We start from the raw sequence: 21,451 nt of genomic DNA, 5'->3' as shown, positions 1-21,451 counted from the left end.
AAATTTCAATTTCTTGATAATTATAACACTTCTCCTGTGTTCCAGAATTCACATTTTTTATAAGTTAGAACATTTTGGCTAAACGTTCTAGTGCCTGCACTTCAGGACAGAGAAGATTTTACGCTTTTTCACTGAGCCAAGAGCCGGTTTTTAAACTCTCCTAATTATCTAAGATCCTTACATTTAATTAGCAGGCATGAGCAGAGATTCGTTAAGCTACCCCCTGTGTGGAAAGAGAGAGAGCAGAGAGTTTCTCTCAGTGTGTGTGTGTGTGTGTGTGTGACGCACAAGCAGGCAGCTGAATCAATGAGACGTCAGCGGTGTCTTATCGTCATCTGGTGCAGCTTGTCTCCGGTTGGTCTCCCGCTGGTGGAGGTCTTGCTGCGTGATCCTTCATGTCCATAAATCTCATGCTTTTCTGTGGAAATGACACAAAATCCTGAATCCTGGAAATATTTTTACTTCAGTACAGCGTTCCAGCCATCATCTATGTGACAGGAAGTCATTCAGATCCCTGAACACACACTTCCTGTGACTCGTTTCTTGTGAAGCACAGCATTGAGAAATCGATGAGAAAACATTAGGATTTAGCAATGTGGCATGTGTTAAGATGATTCCTGCAGTGAAAATGAAGCTGGCTAATTCTAACAAGGAATATTTTTGGGAAATAATCCACTCTTAGCTTATTTTTTCTATTTCTGAACATTATTAGACTTTTTAATTCAGAAATCCTGTCAGGTTAGCAGTTATCTACCTGGTTAATGTTAGGACTTTCAGATTAAATCACTAAAATCCTGCCAAATTAAGGGATGTTAGCATGAGCTCATGGGAGCTATCTGGTTAATGAGTTACGTCTAGCTAGGCTGATGTTAGCAGTTAGCTCTAATCTAGATGGTTAATGCTAGCACCTGACTTCTAAAATCCTGTTTAACAGATGTTAGTTAGCTGCCTAATGTAAGGTTAATGTTAGCGCTGAACTTCCTCACAGGATCCTGTCAGGTTAGCTCATGCTAGTTTTTCCATGAATTCATTTTCCTCACTTGTCAGCACATATTGTTCATTCACATGTGCAATTTACTGAAATACTCCTTTGCATGTCACATGATAGCATAATGACGTGGAAACCTTCATGTGATCGCACGTTTTTCCATTAAAGCTTTAAAAATGCTTCTGGCGCAATTCAGTACTTAAGGCTATGAACACTTTCTTCTACAGATTCTTCAAGTAGTTTCACCTTTGATCCATTTTATTTTTTCTCTGCAATATACACACACACACACGCACACTCAGCCAAATAGTCCAGATAGTAATAAACTTTTTTTTTTTTTTGGTTAATGTCCATTTTCACTTCCTGTCCATGACGCTAGCACTATTTTATCCTTCAGTTCAGACACTACACACAAGAATGTGGAGTGATGTACACACACCTGCTGTGGTTAATAAAAAGTTTGTCATGATTAATTAATGAGATTTTTAGGATTTTATTTTTGACCCTTTCTTGGCATGACTGCACTCGAGGGCACGCTAGGGCTTATTTTAAGGAAGGGCCGGTTGTTTATACATGCTGCTTCCTCCTCCTCCACACACACACACACACACAGTGAAGATAAGTGTCGTTCCTGAAATCGAACCCTCTGCCTGCTGCTGTCTGATTAGCAGCCGGAACAATTACTTTAATCGTGTCATCTTAACGAACCCCTGCGATAAGCAACACCGGACCCACTAATCCACAAAATGCTTCACAAACACAGTAAATTGTCCCTTATCGGATTTTTTAATAAAGATAAATCACTTCAGAAACTCTAAATGAAACACGCAAACATCCTGCTTTAATTAGGATTTGTTCCTTTCGCAGTTAATCAAATTTTTCTACACTGGATGATAAAAATCCTGATTAATTCTGCAGGATTAAACTCTCTGGATCACATGACTTTATAGCTCAGGGTACTGTGCTACTGACCAGTAGGACGTGAGGTCAAAACCCTAGGGATGGGATGTAGAAGAGCGGTTTAAAGGCAAACGAGTGTAAATGAATTCAGTGAACATCATGTTTCCTGTTGTTCTGCTCTTCAGCCAGATGTTGTCAATCAGCCAAGATGGAACGTATCTGGTGACGTTTGCTTTGATGGTTTTGCACTGGAGCTAATGTACAGTGCCTCCAGAAAATATTCACCACCAAATTATCACCCTCATTTGAAAAAAAAAGGATTAATTGATAAATATCGAGTTACTCTGGGTGAATTGTCATTTTTGCAGCAGTTACAGATTTGCATTTTCCTAGATAGATAGATAGATAGATAGATAGATAGATAGATAGATAGATAGATAGATAGATAGATAGATAAACTTTATTGATCCCATGAGAGAAATTCTTGTGTTACAATAGCTTAGTCAAATACAAGATACAACACACAAACATATAAAATGAAAAATTTTATATCTATACTATAATGCCAAAAGTTTTGGGACGTCTGCCTTCACATGCACATGAACTTTAATGACATCCCGTTCTTAATCAGTATTTTTTAATATGGAGTTGTCCCGCCCTTTTCAGCTATAACAGCTTCAACTCTTCTGGGAAGGCTTTCCACAAGGTTTAGGAGTGTGCTTATGAGAATTTTTGACCATTCCTCTAGAAACGCATGAGGTCAGGCACTGATGTTGGATGAGAAGGTCTGGCTCACAGTCTCCACTCTAATTCATCCCAAAGGTGTTCTATGGGGTTGAGGTCAGGACTCTGTGCAGGACAGTCAAGTTCCTCCACACCAAACTCACTCATCCATGTCTTTATGGAGCTTGCTTTGGTCACTGGTGTGCAGTCATGTTGGAACAGAAAGGGGTCATCCCCAAACTGTTCCCATAAAGCATGAAATTGAGCATTAAGAGTTCCTTTCACTGGAACTAAGGGGCCGAGCCCAACCCCTGAAAAACAACCACACACCATAATCCCCCCTCCACCAAATTTTACACTTGGCACAATACAGTCAGGCAAGTACCATTCTCCTGGCAACCGCCAAACCAGTGTCAGCACTTTACACCACTGCATCTGACGCCATGAAAACCCGTTTCATTAAGCTCTCTACACACTGTTCTTGAACTAATCTGAAGGCCACATGAAGTTTGGAGGTCTGTAGCTTCGCTGCAGAAAGATGGTGACTTCTGCTCTCTGTGCTCCTCAGCATGCGCTGACCCCGCTCTGTGATTTTATGTGGCCTACCACTAATTGCTTCCACTTTGTTATAATACCAGTAACAGATGAGAGTGGAATATTTAGTAGTGAGGAAATTTGAAAAATGGACTTTTTGCACAGGTGGCAACTTATCATGGTACCACGCTTGAATTCACTGAGCTCCTGAGAGCAACCCATTCTTTCAGAAATGTTTGTAGAAGCAGTCTGCATGCCTAGGTGCTTTTATACATCTGTGCCCATGTGTATAGATAGATAGATAGATAGATAGATAGATAGATAGATAGATAGATAGATAGATAGATAGATAGATAGGTAGATAGGTAGATAGATAGATAGAAGCGTAAGGATTTGAGTGAGTTTGTTGAAGGGCCAAATTGTGATGGCTAGACCACTGGATCAGAGCATCTCCAAACCTGCAGCTCTTGTGGGGTGTTCCCGGTCTGCAGTGGTCAGTATCTATCAAAAGTGGTCCAAGGAAGGAACAGTGGTGAACCGGAGACAGGGTCATGGGCGGTCAAGGCTCATTGATGCACGTGGGGAGAGAAGGCTGGACCGTGTGATCCGATCCAACAGACGAGCTACTGTTGCTCAAACTGCTGAAGAAGTTAATGCTGGTTCTGATAGAAAGGGGTCAGAATACACAGTGCAGGACGGGTCAGGGCTGTTTTGGCAGAAAAAAGGGGGACCAACACAATATTAGGCATAATGTTATGCCTGATCGGTGTGCATATGTATATATACAGCTCTGGAAAATAATAAGAGAGCACTGCCCAATCTCCAGATGTGAACCCTATTGAAAACCTCTGGAATGTCATCAAGAGGAAGATGGATGGTCACAAACTATCAAGTAAAGCTGAGCTGTTTGGTTTTTTGCAAAAAGAGTGATATAAAGTTCCCCAACAGCAATGTGAGAAACTGGTGGAGATCATGGAGCCAAAACTCATGCAGATCGGGGTTATTCCACCAAATACTGATTTCTTAATGTTATTTAGCCAAAGCATTAACACAATCTGTTTACAAATGATTTGGATTTTGTTTTATTTGAGTTATTAAAGCTCTGCAAATACTGCATGATCTTGGGTTATTTTGATGTGATGTCATTTCCTTTAAATATTCACTCTAAATAACAATAGTTATATTTTGAATTTAGGAGAAATATTGTCAGCAGTTCACAAAAAATGAAACAAAACTCTTCATCTCACCAATACATGAACCTGGAAGAAACTCATTATTTTGCAGTGGGCTCTTATTTTTTTTCCAGACCTGTATATGTATATATCAAGAAAATAGTGTTAATGGTTGTAGTGGTGCAAAATAATTTGTCTCTCTGAGCTTTGTACAATTTGATTTTGATGTTTTTTTCCTTTCTTCAATGCAAATGTTCTCCAAATCCAAATTTTTAGATCATTCCTTACATTTTCAGTTGCAGCAGCCGTTCCTCTGAGCGTAAACTTTCTCTTCTAATGTTACAGTCAGATCTATTGGCTTCTTCATCTGCTTTCACCAAAATATACACTTATATACACATCGACTTACAGAGAACAAACAGAACTACAGCTGCTGGAGTCGAGAGTGGCTAAGAGCTGTGAGGAGGAGGAGGAGGAGGAGGAGGAGAAAGAGGCCAGCAGCATCGCAGGTTTCAAAGCCAGTGGCCTTTCCCCAGGACGCCTCGGCTAAACACATCACAGCGGCTCCCTCTAAAGCCCAGCGAGAACTAAAACCAGCGTAACATTTACACTAAATTACTGAGCTTCAAAGAGGACCATGTGTTTAGAAAGGAATAATTACACCATGACTCTAAAGAGTCACGCGATGGGAATCTTTTAATTGAGTTCACAATTAAAATGAGATAAATAATAGTAATAATAATAATAATAATAACAGAGGGTGTCAAAGATGTGGAGTCACTGTTAGCATGTTGAAGTTTTTCTTCTTCTTCTTCTTCTTCTTCTTCTTCTTCTTCTTCTTCTTTCTGCTTTTCCCTTCAGGGGTCTCCACAGTGAATCATCTCTCTCCACCTATCTCTATCTTCTGCATCCTCAACACTTACACCCACTAGCTTCATATCCTCATTTATTACATCCATATTCCTCCTCTTTGGCCTTCCTCTTTGCCTCCTGCCTGGCAGCTCCATGTCCAACATTCTCCTACTGATATACTCACTCTCCCTCCTCTGGACATGTCCAAACCATCTTAATCTGTCCTCCCTAACTTTGTCCCCCAAACGTCCAACATGAGCTGTCCCTCTGATGTACTCGTTCCTAATCCTGTCCAACTGTGTCACTCCCAAAGAGAACCTCAACATCTTCAGCTCTGCTACCTCCAGCTCTGACTCCTGTCTCTTCCTCAATGATACTGCCTCTAAACCATACAGCATGGCCGGTCTTGTACATGTTGAAGTTTTACTATTAAATTATTTTTCTAAAATGGAAATTCCATACCTATTATACTTATAATTCCATTTCATTCATAATAAGAATGAAACATTTTACTTTTTATCCATTTATAGTTACTTTTAAAGTTGTGTAACAAATTTCCTGTTTTCAATAACAGTATGTAATGTAGCAGCTGTAAAAAGTCCTTCCTTCCAGTTTATTAACAATAAACTCCTCTGTCCTGAAGATGAAGGAAAGCGTCAAGTTCCAGCAAGTACCAGCTTTTCCTCTTCCTTTTCACGGAAAACGCCACATTGATGATTATGTGGGGGATTTTTTGAAACACGCTGACATTTCAGTGAAGGTCTGACTCATGTAAGTGCTCTGGGTGTGATTCCAGGTGCACAGTGACTCAAGCTTCATTTTATCTCGCTGCTTTTAAAGGTCTTGTTTGTTATTTTGGGATTATTACATTATAATAAAGCTCTGATTTACTTCTCACTCAAGTCCTCGATCCGTGCAGTGAGGCTCAAAGTTTTTTTGTTGCGTGAAACTCAGCTGTAACTTTATGTACCGATCATGCCAAATGAATGACATCTAATGACAGATTTAATTAATAAAACGCTGTCATGTGTGTGTGTGTGTGGGGGGGGGGGGGGTTCAAGAAGAAAAAGTTTTCGGGACGCAATAAATAACCAAATTAATATCATGCATGTTTAATTAACCAACCTTTCCCCAAATACCCCGGCAATTACCTACTTTTTATCCAGAATAAATATCGTATATGGATATAAATAATAAATCCTTCCTTTGTTGAGTGCTGAATATAATACACTTATTTATACAGTCTGCAGATGTGGAGATTCAGCATCTGTCTCCATCTAGTGCATCAACCACTTCACACTCTTTAATGCACAGCGTCTGAACACGTTATCTTTTTATTTAAAGCTGTTTTATTTTAGCTCAATTTATTTAAGAGTTATTTAGAGTTATTTAAGAGCTTTTGGTGCTTTTGGTGCTTTAGATGATTTTTTTCTGGCAGATAATTATCATAAATCGGAAAGCCACAAAAACTAAAAACCGTCGATAAACAAAATCCTTCTTATCAAGCAAAATTATATAAAACAATATTATGTTATAAATTAAACATTTAGAAATATACTATTTATAGTTCTAATCATTAATGTTATAATATATATATTTTTTATTTAAAATAAAACAAATAAATGCTGTTTTATTTCCGGTTTTTTATGCATTTATTTATTTATTTATTTATTTATTTATCTGTATATGGGGGTGAGGTAGTTTGGTATTGAAGGTGTTGGGCTACTGATCAGAAGGTTGTGAGTTTGAATCCCAGGTCCTCCAAGCTGCCACTCCTGGGCCCCTGAGTAAGGCCCTTAACCCTCGATTGCTCAGTTGTACTAAAAAAATGAGATAAATTGTTTCTCTGGATAAGGCCGGCTGCCAAATGCCGTAAATCTATTTATTTATTTATTTTTGTCCACATGTGGATAATTTAGTATTTCAGAGCCTTCTAAATAAAATATTCAGGAAGAAAAACAAGTCGTGAGTATGTATTAATGTATTTATTGTAAATAAAGAGCTCAGAACTCAGAAATGAAATATGACATGGGTGTGTAATCTGGAGTGGATGAAATGAGAGCTTATGACCAGCAGATGTCACCACAGCATTATAGTTTGATTATAGTTCGATGAATCTACAGTATAACTACAAGCAAATATTAAAACTCAAGATTTAAGTGAATATTAAACAATTGTAATAACGATTAATGAGCCAGTATTACATATGAAAACCGCCCAACGCATCATTGGCACCCAGCTACCTGCCATTGAGTCTCTTCACCACAGTAGATGTCTGCGCAGAGCACACAAAATAATCAAGGACTCCTCCGACCCGAGTCACAAACTGTTCAACCTCCTTCCATCATCCAGGAGGAGATACAGGTCCATCCTCACCAGAACCAGCAGGTTTAGGGCCAGTTTTTTTCCCTCAACCATAAATCTACTGAACTCTACACTACACCGTTAGGACTCATGTCATACTACACTTCCCACTTTACACTTCTGCTCAACCCTGTACATTCTGTTAATATAATATTTTTCACTGTTATACATTCTGTTGTACATTCTGGTATAATATAATATTTTCTCACTGTGTGATAGAATTAATGTACATATTGTCAATTTCATAGATTACACCTAGTTTTTTTTAAATCTTTTTTTTATCTGTTTACATATTTATATACATTTATATATACTATATTTATACATACTATATACTAGCTGTATATTCACTGTATATTATCTGTTACTGTTGTACATACATTGTACATAATGCACACATTTTTTAGCACAATTATAATTACACCTGTCACTTTATCTGCTGTAAATACTACCTGCACATACTTTTCTATGCACACTCTGACATAGCCTTATTATCGATGTACATATTTATCTGCACTTGTTCATTTGCACAATTTCTACTATTTGCACTTCTGGTAGATGCTAAACAGCATTTCGTTGCTATGTACCTGTACTTTGCAATGACAATAAAGTTGTATCTATCTATCTATCTATCTATCTATCTATCTATCTATCTATCTATCTATCTATCTATATGAATAAGCTAAAAAAAATGGGTTCAGTGTAGCAGAAATATGATGATTTTGTAGAAACATTATTAAATGACTGAATTATTAAACGTTTTTATTAAATTATTGACTTAGATTGAGATCTAATAACAAAAAAAGATATTAAAAGTAACAAAGTAATTAAAGAACGATTTTAAAGTAGTTAGGGCTTGGGCGATACGAGCATATAATATCAATACCGCTATAAATTCTGCCACAGTACGCTTTTAATGTAATTTGAAATAGTAATTGTAAAATGTAAAAAATGTATAATATAATGTATTGTATTATATTTTGTTTATATATAAAATCATATAAATATATTGACCTCACTACGACCTTACCAAAATGGCGCGACAAGCTTACTAACCATTACGAAAAACACGGAAGTGAAGGGGCGGGCCTATTCCAGGCGACTGATAGGAGGAAGCTAATATGTTAGCTGATTTTAACGCACTGTCGCGAATTCCCAGGCTGTGGCGCGTGCACTTGGCTACGACGGGAATTTCCCCCCTGAAAAACGACGTTTTATTTTTCGTTGTTTTCTTCTCTTTCCTCGTGTGACACCGGCAACGAAAGTATGATTCCGTCGTCTGGGGAGAATCTTGAAGAAATGATGTCGGATTCGCCGGGACGGATTTAATTTTTCTGTCACGCGCCGCTCCTTGGGTTCGATAATGAAACCGGAGGCGAGTCCGTTAGCCAGTCAACGCAGTTGCTATGTAACGTTAGCTAGCGGTAACGATTTAAGTTAATAACACTGTCATGGTTTAATATATATATATGTGTATATATTTTACTTTGTCTTCCGAAAGCTTTATTATAATATTCAGGCTTTTATATAACGTTGATAACACATCACTTTGGAGTAAAGGTTTAGCGATGTGTCAGCTAACTAGCTAATAAATAATTTACATAGATACATAACTAGCATAGTTGAGTTAGCTGATTAAATTCTTAGTAAAGCAGAATAACGGTAACTAACAAAGTGGGGATGATCACTTGGTTTTGCGGTTTAAGTTTACAACCCAGTGGTAATTATTTTTAGTTTTTTTTTTTTTACTTGCACAAGACAATAATCAATATTCGATACGTCAATCCAGCGAATATGCTAGCAGTTTGACTCTGAACCGACTCCGAACCGACTCCAATGTAAGTTAGGTTGAAAAGTTCTACAAAGTGCTTTGACAGTTCGACTCTGAGTTTCAGGAAGTTTCTAACTGAGGCCCTGCTTGATTTCCACTTGAATAAGATTTGTGACACTCCAGCAGGGAGTTGGCTGTTCAGCTTTTCTTCTGATTGACTCTCAGGATTATTTATTATCTTAATAACTCTGAATCATCATGAAGAACTTTACAGCGAAGACAAAGATGTGAATTGGGAAAACAGTTGACCCTATCATGGCCTCTTTTCCATGGCATGACTTTCCTGCCCTGGAGGCTGAAATGTTCCAGAAATAAAGAACACATTTCTAAGGAGTCTGGGATTTATGGACATGTATATGGATCTGTCCAGATCCGTCGTCTAGAACTCTCTTAACGTTGGTCTTCTTGTGGAGAGCCGTGTTTGTGTGCAAAACATGGGAGAAACCAGCCTAAACGACTCCAACGTCAAGGTGGCCGTCCGCGTCCGGCCCATGAACCGGAGAGGTGAGAAACCAAGACTCCAATCTTTTTTATGATGTCATTACACAGTCTGAACATGACACAGACTCGGTTAGAGAGGGTACGTTTAATTCCTGAAGCTTATATAGATCCTTGAGGTTTGATGATTTACCTTTACTTACTATTAAAAGTATATGAGCTAAAGGTACAAAAGGTAAAAAACACAAGTGACAAGGGTGCCATTATTTTTGAGTGTGTAGAGAGATATTTAGGGTTCAGAGTTTCGGCCCTGAGTGTCATAATGCAGCTGATCCTCACAAATCGGGAAATATGCGTGAATATTATTTTAAAAAAGATTTTAAATGCCATGGAATGATGCAAGGTCTAGGACGTATTCCCGCTTCAGTCCCAGTATTCCAGGGATAGACTCAGGATCCACCGCCACCCTAACCCAGAGGAAGTGCTCACCCAAGTAATGTGACTTGTCCTTAATGTTTTCTGTCTGAGGACATTTCCTGAATTAAAAATAGTTAAGCAAATAAGCATGTCACGTTATTTTACGTTAAAAGAATGACCCTGAGTAGTTGGCTCTTGCTCAGAGCAGGAGCTGAGGAGGTTATTTTTCTTTACACGTCCACCACATTATTTGCACACTGATCTGCTGTAATGCATTGTGGGAGTTCAGGAGTGTTCTGTGATTTTAGACACTGATAACGTTGTGCACTGTGTAAGAGATGCATCGTCAAACACGGGCATCGCTCTGTTAAAATGACGAGACCGGTTGAAATGTTTGCACGTGGCAGTCGGTCTCTGACCCTGGGTTGTGTTTACAAAATGGAGGTTTTATTGGAAGAGATTTGTCATCGTGCTGTCATGCGAAAAGGACGCTGCAAGGACACTGTTCTGTCCTGATCATTTACCTGGGAAGCTCTGGATCTTTCTCACACACACACACACACACACACACAAAATGTATGCTTTCAGTCTTGAGTCGTACGGCGAGGTCCAATGACCTCTGGAAAGTGAACTTTGTCACGTGAGAACCTTACAAAATAAAAGGTATTGAAGTGTGTGAAGTCACATGTTGGATTTGTGTGTAAAATTCAGTCACAAGACGACTTGCATCAACCTCCAGCACCTACTCAGTGCACATTAAACACTCCGAGATCAAACTAATCTCTAATCTCGCTTGTGTACAGATTTAAGATTGGGCTTTAGACAGATATTTTTTGCATAGAGGCCTTTGTGAGGATATTGCTGTAGAATTGCTCTGTCTATTAAATGTCATATCACCAGACCAGAGTTCACTTCCACGGCTGTCTGTCCTGGCCTTACTTCCTCAGCTTTTTCTTCTTGGTTTTGTTTCTGTGTGTGTGTTAACAAAAGAAGGAAGGGAGTCTCAGCAAGCTGTAATGAACTTTTTGCTAACATTGCATAACAGCAACACATTCTCATTCCCATACACACACACGCATATTTTGGACAGTCAAAGTATCACCTCAGGTCCAAAAATTCGGAGCGAGGAAATTGTCGAGCGTTTGAATAATTTCCTGACGCTCCATTTTGACAGGAAAGCGATGAGATCACCTGCTTATCTGTTGTCAGATGAACATGGGTTGTACACGGTGCATGACTAACGAGTCGGTGTTATTAATTTATTGATTATTCACTTACCTTGAGGTTTACAAATTTAAATTTTTGTACTCTCTTTCTCTCTTTTCTTCACTTTATTTATAATAATTAATTATATTTATTTATAATGTTTTTATTTTACTATGTTAGAAGTGTCTATGGGTTTTTTTTTTTTCTCCCAGTTGTAAGCTCCGCTCTCCCAGTTCCTTCTCCAGGTCCTCGGCTCTGGGCAGAGGCAGGAAGCCGAGGTTTCCTCTTTAAACCGAGCTGCTCATTGGCATTTTGCTTCCACGCCATGCCGTGTCCTCTCCAAGGATTTCTGAGTCAGCGACATTTCCTCTATTAGTTCCAGCACCAAGCTGCTAAAACACTGACCAATTCTGAACTGAACGGCTACTCATCATTTTAGTAGAATCTACTCTTCTGGCCCATGTGACAGTTATGGCCTCGGATGCTTTTTTTTTGTGTCAATAAGATAAGTTTAACATGGTGGTTAAAAACGTACCCAAATATTTTACATATTTCAAGCAAAATAAAACTGTAGTTGAATGCTAACAGGACACCTCTCCAGATGATTGAGTTCAGGTGTTGTTTTTCAGGGGTTGGGCTCGGCCCCTAAGTTCCAGTGAAGGGAACTCTTAATGCTTCAGCTTCATACCAAGACATTTTGGACAATTTCATGCTCTTTGTGGGAACAGTTTGGGGATGACCCCTTCCTGTTCCAACATGACTGCACACCAGTGACCAAAGCAAGGTCCATAAAGACATGGATGAGTGAGTTTGGTGTGAGTTTTGTTATCTGTTTATAGATACTTTTCCAGGTTACAGCTTTACCTCTGGTACTGGAGACTCCTTCCTTTAATGTTGCATTAAAGCTCAGTTTGTATACAACTGTCACTCCTCATCTTTCACAAAACAGATCAAATCACTTAATCGTTATAGAGATGATGGAGGGATGGGACAACCGGAGAACATGACGAGTGACACTCCTGTTCTTATCACTGTTAGTTTTGACAAATCACCATGTATGGACACGCCCGAGTCCCAGGTCCAGCTAAACAAACAGATTTCTGTTGTTAATTTCATTGTAGTGGAGCTATTAAGCCGTTTAAGCCTCCTCACCGCAAAATCAACAAACCGCTTCTGCACTGGTTGTTCAGCAGACTGTTGCAGGTCGAGGACACTGTTCAGTTCGTGTGTTAGTTTGTCTTCAGGCAGGAGTATTGTAAAGGCTGGTATTTAAACTAATTCCATGTTTAGACCTCAGCTCTCTCTCAAACAAAGCCAAATGTTTCCACTTCCTGTTTTTCATAGTTTTGTTCTTGAATAGCCGTGTATTCAAGCAGTGTAGTAACACTGAATTCACTTTTTTTCCCCTCATGTTTGTCAACAGAAAAGGACCTGAACACAAAATGTGTGATTGATATGGATGGGAACCAAACCTTCCTGCATCCAGCAAGCGGGAACCTGGGAAAAGCTGACTCAAGGTGAGCTCGCATCCGAACAGAGATAGCCTTCTGTTCTTCATCACCTTCTTCTTCTTCTTCTTCTTCATCTTCTTATAGTTCCATTTAAAAAAATTGTACCATTTTGACCATTTTTAACACAGAGCCACAAAACTTTCTATGCTGGGAAAACTGCTGCTGCTCCAAAGTTTGTTGGTCTTATCCTGATCTTATATTTTTTCAGCTACTGATTTGTTTGTATCTGATTTTTAAAGAGCTTTTAAACGACACACATGGCTGGATGAGAGGGTAACAGAAACATGTGATGTAAATGAGCGGTGTAGAAAACGGTTGCTTTTCTGGACGATTAGACGAGAAACGATCCCTACACTGTTTCCACTTCCAGCCCCATTTCAGCAGTCTAACCTTGGCTCAGTGGCTCAAGATAAGCTCTGAGCTTTTCGACATTCTTTCAGCCTGTATGGAACGACCGCCTGAGCTCTTCCACTTTCCTTTTACACACCACAGAAAAAGAAATTCGAGCCGGGTTCACGTGACGATAAAACGTCAACGTTGCACTTTTCTGGTCATCACTTATAACATCGGTGAGGAATAAACACTGTGTCTTACTGTTTTTAGAAAATATTCAACAGCAGGGTGGTGTGATGAAGTGAGTCACTCTTACCACCATGAAGGTGATTAATTTCCGGCTAACAGAACATCTTGACCAGAGCACATTGTAAGAGATTTTCTCGCTAAGAAAAGAAAAACACACCTTAAAGTTACGGCTTTACCTGTGATCCTGGAGACTCCTTTCTTACATGTTAAATCTTATAAACCACGTCATCCCCACGCTCGTCGTTTAATCCGTTGCTATAGAAACGGTAACGTTTTAGACCAAGCACATGCAGCTGCACTTCTGTCAGAGCTGCAGGTATAGAACATGAAACAGCGCCTGTCGACCAATCAAAATCCAGAATTTAATTGGTTTTAACATATGATTGATAATTATGGAGTTTTTTTTGTACTGGCGTGTTTGGCAGCCATTTTCTTAGCACACAGTATATCCAGATGTTCTAATAGACTCCTATCATAGTGAAATCAAGGACTTGTCTGTGTGTAAGTGATGCAGTTTCTTATCAATATTGCTAAGATTTCTGTGTGTGTGTGTGAGCGTATACAACCTCTCAGAACCATGTGTGTCAGGACATAACTCTCCTTCTTTTTACTTTTCCCTATTTTATTCATCCCTCTGTCGCCGTGGCAACAAGGGGGGGGTTAACCTCAGGTCGCCCTCAGCCAAAGGACGGTTCTGCGTGTAGAACAGGAGAGCATAGAAGTTAGCTTTAGCATCTGTTGGCCATAAACACTTGTTTTATTGCGCTAAACAAGAGAGCACCATTACTGCTTTCTCTGGACGTAGTGCACAGACAAAAGGATCCGCTTTAAACTTGGAAGTGAATGGACGTGCCGCCTGCTGCCTTCACACAACAGACAGTTTAATTGCAGAGCGGAGTTCATGTGCTGAATTTCTGCTTGTGTTAACGGCGTACCAGATGCCTCCGACGGCGAGGTTCACATGGGCGCAACACGGCCGCTCGCACCTCCTGCACACTCTGATTCAGATTCATTGTTCAGGTGGGCGTTAGAGAGCATACGGCTTTCCCCCTTCCCCTGTGTCACGCCAGACACCACTCGCTTCCTTTTGTCACGGAGTGGAATCCTTTCCATGTCTTCGTGTGAATGTTCTCATCTCAGCATGGCCTCAGGCAGCTCGTACCACTGACTCAGATGGGTCTTAGTGCCTGACACTTAGCCGCAGGAAATAATTTCAGCAAAATGTAATGCACTAAAAGCTTATCAAGATCAATTTTGTGATGTCCGACCAGATCTTCGGTTTAAGCAGCTAGGTGACGATCAGGCCTGCAGTCTTTAGTTCATGGTGTGTGGATTGAGCGAGGCTGTTTTACTGCACCTTTATTTGTTAAAGGTGTGATGGTGTGTGTCTTTATTCTCCATGTTGTACACCTGTCATGTTGTGGCAGATCTGTGATGACTAGATTCTTTAAGGAACCGTTTCTTTCTTCTTTTCTTCTTTAATTAAAGAACCATTTCTCGTAATTCTTTTCTGTCATTATCGTCATTGTTCACAACAAAGAGGCGAGTCGACGAAGGCGTGCTTTTGAGTAACTAACCAGTAGAATAACCTGGAAAATATGTAAAACATGATCAAAGATAATCATTAATGCCGTGACTTAGGGCAGGTGTATTACATGGCTGAAAAAGAATGCTTGTTTGTGTTGGGATGCACTTCCTGTCAGTCAGGCTACATCTACACTAATCCGGATAAAATCTAAAAACGCTCCGCGTCCACGTTATTGTTTTCAGTCGTTACCAAAAGTTGGTCATCCACACTGAAACATCTGAAAACACTTACTTATGAGAAAAACATAACACGCTTCCACCTGTGTCATTTCCGCCTGGCGTTTATTTACTTTCCGCGGCAATATGTCGAGGAAATTAGCTGAATTGGTCACATGACCAAAAATGCGAAAACCTATTAGTGTGGACATGGCCTCACTTTATGCAGTCTCTTCATCTCAGTCTGAATGCAGGAAGTGCACAGCGCAGCCAGGTAATTCTCCTGTGAGCATAAAAACATCTTAAACACTCCAGAATAAAGATCTCTAAACCTTACTCACCTCTTTCTGTTTAGCTGTTACGTTGTCAGATCTGCACCTTTATACACACACACACACACACACAATCAGGATTTCTTTGTGATTATCTGGAATTTTCAACATTTCCAAACGGCCCCTCACCTCACCTCACTTCACGTCTCAGTAGAGAGACTACTTGTTTCATTTGAGGGATTTTGCTGAAGTGCTTCACATGGAGTGTAAAAGCCGTCAAGTTTTCAGCCGTACTAAACAGCTGTTCCCTGGCTTTAGGGCTACATCTGGCAACATCTGTGACATCTCACCACATCTTCAACCACAGACTTGGAGAAGATTATTACATTCTTTTGTTTAAAAAAAAAAAAAAAACCCTTATCACTGAATTTCTACTAATGAGTCTGTGTGATTTTCCCGGAAAAGAGAAAAGTCACTGCATGGCTAATGTATTTCATGGCTAAAATGCTAAGATTATGCTATCAGCGACAACGTCCGTGTCTTCAAAGAGTGGATTCAGAGCACGCACAAATGTTTATTCGAATAATGCTGGGAAAATTCAATCGAACAAGAAAGTCTTTGTCACATATACAAGTCCAGTGAAATTAGTTTGTTTTTTTTTGCTTTGCCAAGCTTGTTTTTACACTGAGGTCAGAGCACAGGGTCAGCTTGGCAATACCAGGGCTTGAACTTTATAAACAGCCTTTCCATCACTAACCCCTATTTCCCCTCCACCACCACCCCGGAAGATGAAACCCTGCAGCTTGGCCTATTTTGTATTAGTACTAGCCGACGTGAACGTCTTCATGACTGTAATGTAGGTCAGATTCTGTACACGACGTCACTTCACCCCTCACGGGCCGTGTCTTCCATTACAGCTGAATCGGAATGTGATTTTTTTTTTTTTTTTTTTTAAACGATCTCGGTTAGTAAGTACATGAGTAAAGTTTAGACAGCTTTTCTAATCTCTGACGTCTTGTCATGTGGTTTGTGGTCACGAGGTGAGACACGGAGGTCGACATGCCTCTTAATCACCCCACTGACTCGCACTGACGGCTGACTCTGAACACCAGCGTCGATACTTCACCAGTCAGCAGCACATGAACTGATTTTATGACTTCAGCAGCACATGAACGGATTACTTAATGCGGGGATGGCATGTATGTAGGTTGTACGAAATCAGTTAGTGTATGAGGTTGTGGTTTAGTAGTGGCTGTTTCTCCAGTGCTGTAGGTGGTGCTGTTAAAAACATGTCCTGCTTCCTGTGTTGCATAGGACCAATCCATGTCCTGCCACACCCACTTTATTTCCTTCCTCAACGCTCAGTGTTAATGCTAAGCTCACATTTTCTGTGATCAGTGGCAGGTGAGTGCTCCAGTACTGCCCAGGATCTATTAAGCTGTAATGACCGTTTTCATGGCTACTGGAAGAAGATGGCTGTATCATCCATCTTAAAGGAATGAATGAATCAATCTTAGTATTATTTTTAACGACCAATCACAGGCTTCCTCATGCAGCATAAATGCACACTGAAGCTGAAGATCTGAAACATCTGCAAGCTCAAGCAGAAGATGTTTCTCCTCCTGTAAAAGAAAGACTTGATCATTACACCAGAATGAAATGCAAATGAACCGGTCCTTCACTTTCTTCCAGGCTGGTTTGGGTTCGGCCGCTGCTTTTCAGCTGATGTCACTGTGTGTGTGTGTGTGTGTGTGTGTGTGTGGTTTAGCCTTTGATACTCATGCCAAAGGTTGTGTTTCATAAAGTTGCACAGCAGAATCGAAATCTTGAGAATGTAAGCACTGACAGAAACACGTTATTGTGTGGTTTGGTCATCCTCTGCATCTCCAAACACTTGAGATGAATGCTTCCTTGAGTGTTTTAGTGAATAACTGAATTGATTGATTTAATGTCTGTGTATAAATAGATCTTGTGAGCTAATAGAAACCATGTGGGCGGGGCTGTGGGCTCATCACTCAGTAAAAATGGAGGAGATGCTTCATTAATTGTTAATTAGCATGAATTTTTTTGTTTTAAGTGTCCTTCATCTGGAGAAGAAGAAAATGAGACATTTGGACACACTACATTCTTTCTTACTCGTCTTGCTGTGTTGTCCCGTGTTAGTAGTTTTTTTTAGTTAGATTAATTTATATTTGTTTGTCTAGTTTCATATTTAGGGTTGTGTTTTTAACTTGCAGTCGGAGGAACTGTGTCCTCCTTCTCCCCGTATCATGGAATGTCTCGCTCTAGTGGAGCCTCAGTTGATGGCTGAAACCTTCGGACCTTCGTTAGTCGAGAGTTATTTAGTATCCCGTCGAGCCCCGATGTAATAAATGATAGGAATTTAGGAGCATGCTGTGTGCATGGCTCGCCTCATCCACAGATTTCTAACTGTGCAGCTATGCAGGAGTGGCAACTGTCTCTGGGGAAATGAATGGTGTGTGTGTGTGTGTGTGTGCGCACTGTGCAGGAGTGCAGCAGCTGCAGATGCAATCCTCACACCATCAGTGCTTGCTCATATAACCAGCACTCTTTAATTTCAGAAACACAAGATGAAGCAGTGAAGCTTTCCGGTAAAGAAACCCGATGAGTATTAGACTCTAAAACTTTCACAAAACACAAAATTCTGTGTATTTACACCCATCCTCCAGCCTGGTTGTGATTGGACTCACCTGTCATGAAAGTATTTGGGTTAATAATAACCACATGCTTTACTATAAGGGTCAACATGAAGACATCGCACGTCTTACAGTTAGTTCCTGGTTTTACTTAACAATCATAACAGTTCTAGTTCTAGCTTTCACTCAGCAGACTCTCTTTTTATCTCTTTCTTGGGTTTAAGGAGACAAAAGTCCCTCAGCTTGATGATGGAAAACTTACAGACTAGTTAGGATTCAGAATTCAGGAGCTGTGTGGTGAAAAACCAGTAACGGTCACAATTTTTGTAAATCTTTATTTTCTGAAATGGTCAGAATAGCTCAACTATTCTGCCTTTTTGACTTCTAACACACACACACACACACACACACACACACACACACACTATCTGCTTTTATCTGTAAGTTAGTTCTGTGTCTGAAATAAAATTTGACATCATGTGAGGGACCAAATTTTAAAAAATGTGAAATATATATGTAGAAAAAAGGTTTATGAAGTCCTCTATCTTTCTTTACCAACTTGATCAGACGTTACAGTCCTAGAATGAGCTGTTCCGGCAGTAATCTGTCCTCAGTGGACAAACTGATTTGTTTACACACTCTCCGTCCTGGTTTTCTCTCTTTCTTTTTTTTTTTTTTTTTTTTTTTTTTAAACCATATCCGTCCTGCATGTTTCACCAGCAGACGCCCCGAAAACACTCCACAGGGGGCCCAAAAGCTTCCAGCTCGCTCCGCAGCGCGACGGGAGACTCTGCCGTTCCGCTTGTTATCCGGCGACAGAGCTCTCTGAGACATGGCCTGATTTTAAACGACAAGCCGAGCCTCGGGTCACTGGAAGAGCGTTTTGCTTTCTGTGTCCGCTTCACTGCATCAGGAGGAGTTTCTACTGATAATGCTCACGATATCTTACATTTTTTAAAGAAATCAACTGCTTTCTTTTATGTTAAAGAATAACAATTATTTCTAACGAACCAAAAAAAAAAATCTTTCTCATAGGTGGGAAAGTACCATTTTAATACCATTATGTATGAACGCTGAAAGAAATGTAAAATAAATTCTAGCAGTTTATATTTTAAATACAGCGTGATGAATGCCAGACAGAATATATATGTTGATGCAGGTCATGTGTGTATGTGGGATGCCATGAAGTGGTAGAAGAGCTCTGAGTCACAGCTCCAAGCGTGTGTTTACTCTGTCCACTCAACCCTCTGGCTCTTGCCGAGTGATCGTCTCTTTGTGTTCAGGTTCACCGAGCAAAGTACAGCTGATGACATGGGCTCAGGGTTTATTTTTCTGGGTCCTAGTGCACGTTAACTTGACTGAGTATCAGCTATTTTGGTTCACAGAATGTCTGATTCATTTTGTTGATCTTGTATTGTTTCCTAGAACAGTACTAAATGTTATTTTGGTGCGTTCATTCCAAGTTAACCGTGATGACCTGTGTGATATTAAACGTCTGATGTGTTTTCTTCCCCCGTATGTGCACCGGTGCGGTGTTGGAACCGGCAGGAGTCAGCCCAAGGTAGTCCAATCTAATGGCTCTATTTAGTGCATCCTGCTTTATAAATCAGTCCACTTTTTTAAAACTACGGTTGTTTTTCTGTCCTCTAGGTTTTCGCGTATGATTACTGCTTCTGGTCCATGGACGAATCCGAAAAGGAAAAATTCGCAGGTATTGTGAGGATCTCTCTTATGTCCAGGCATCGGAGTGCCTCATTTTAATGACTATGAATTTTTTTAACTTTTAAAAATGCACCAAATCCCCTCAAGAAGCTTTTTCACATGTTAATCTGAAATAATGGAATAATTGAAACTCCCAGATATTAACTGATGACCACCAAGAAACCATGCCCCTTATTTTAACTACTGTTTTACAGTTGGTATGACTCCACCCACACAGGAGGAGCTGGATCAGGTCAGACTCCACCCCCTGGTCTTTTTGTTCTGCTGCAAGGAGTATTTGTGTTATACTCAAAAAACAGACAAAATGGCACTTTTAAGCTAATAAAGGGACTGTTGTGTGACCTTTAGGTCCTCAGTAGGTCTTACTTTGCGAATAATGTAATGGAAGTGATAATTAGGAAATAATCAGTGCAGCAGACCATTTGAGCTGCAGGTCAACCGTGGACGTAAGGGCTGTGCGTAAACATTTCCCTGGTTTGTACAGCGATTTGTAAAAGAACTGTGTGCAGAATTTGTGAATAATACACATGATTCTTCTCCATGGCTGGAGTCTGCATTAATAAACAAGTTTCTGTACACATGTGTTCATTATTTATCATTATCATTATAGCAGAACACCTGTATAGAGCAGTGAAGCAGCAGGGTGTTTCTAGATGTTGAATGAAGGAGGTATGAAGCTTTCTTGAACCCTTTATTTGCAGGACAAGACATGGTGTTTCAGTGCCTCGGGGAGAGTCTGCTGCACAACGCCTTCCAGGGTTACAACGCATGCATCTTCGCATACGGCCAAACCGGTGAGACTCGCTCCATACCCAGCCTCACGCAACGTCTCTCAAAATCATTTACACATAATTGTTATTCTGTGCAGTTGATTTAATGATTTAATAGACAGTAGGTATAATAAAAGGGTTGTTTTTTTAAATTTTAGATACTGTATTGCTGGCAGTTTGGGAGCAAAACTAAATATCATGATTTGCATTTATTGTGCATCACAGAAATGTCTTCTAATATTGATATTTTTATCACCCAGCCTAATATTGATGCATTCAATCACCCAGCCTTTCTTCACGTCATCTCTTTTAGCAGGACCTGTGTGTGTATGCAAGTTTTTGCTAGCTAGGAATCATTAGAGGTTGTTAACTGAATTATTACTGTGTATGTGATTCATTCTATGATGACTGGAACATTCCTGGATAATTTCCTAAATGGAGTGCCAAGTGGTGCTTTCAGTACACTGATTGCAGTGTGTGTGTCTCTGTGTGTTTTGTGTGCATGTTTCTCTCTCTCTTTGTGTCTGTCTCTCTCTCTCTGTCTCTCTGATTGTGTGTGTCTCTCTCTCTCTTTGTGTCTGTCTCTCTCTCTGCCTCTGATTGTGTGCGTCTCTCTGATTGTGTGCGTCTCTCTGATTGTGTGCGTCTCTCTGATTGTGCGCGTCTCTCTGATTGTGCGCGTCTCTCTGATTGTGCGCGTCTCTCTGATTGTGCGCGTCTCTCTGATTGTGCGCGTCTCTCTGATTGTGCGCGTCTCTCTGATTGTGCG

The 21,451-nt window shown here is 40.1% G+C and overlaps 1 protein-coding gene across 3 annotated transcripts in view; it reads left to right on the top strand.

Moving 5' to 3' along the window:
• Positions 1-8,656: 8,656 nt before the first annotated feature.
• kif13ba (kinesin family member 13Ba) overlaps positions 8,657-21,451 on the top strand; it is a 33,070-nt gene continuing 20,275 nt past the window's right edge. For all 3 annotated transcript variants that reach the window (XM_058398171.1, XM_058398172.1, XM_058398170.1), the window contains exons 1-5: positions 8,657-9,868; positions 12,849-12,942; positions 19,739-19,751; positions 19,841-19,901; positions 20,614-20,706. In XM_058398171.1, coding sequence (XP_058254154.1) covers positions 9,799-9,868; positions 12,849-12,942; positions 19,739-19,751; positions 19,841-19,901; positions 20,614-20,706 — 331 coding nt within the window. In that variant the 5' untranslated portion in view covers positions 8,657-9,798. The remainder of the gene's footprint in view (positions 9,869-12,848; positions 12,943-19,738; positions 19,752-19,840; positions 19,902-20,613; positions 20,707-21,451) is intronic.

This window comes from Hemibagrus wyckioides, linkage group LG09, assembly GCF_019097595.1.
Source record: "Hemibagrus wyckioides isolate EC202008001 linkage group LG09, SWU_Hwy_1.0, whole genome shotgun sequence".
Lineage (NCBI taxonomy): Eukaryota > Metazoa > Chordata > Actinopteri > Siluriformes > Bagridae > Hemibagrus > Hemibagrus wyckioides.
This window is presented reverse-complemented; position numbering and strand designations above follow the sequence as displayed.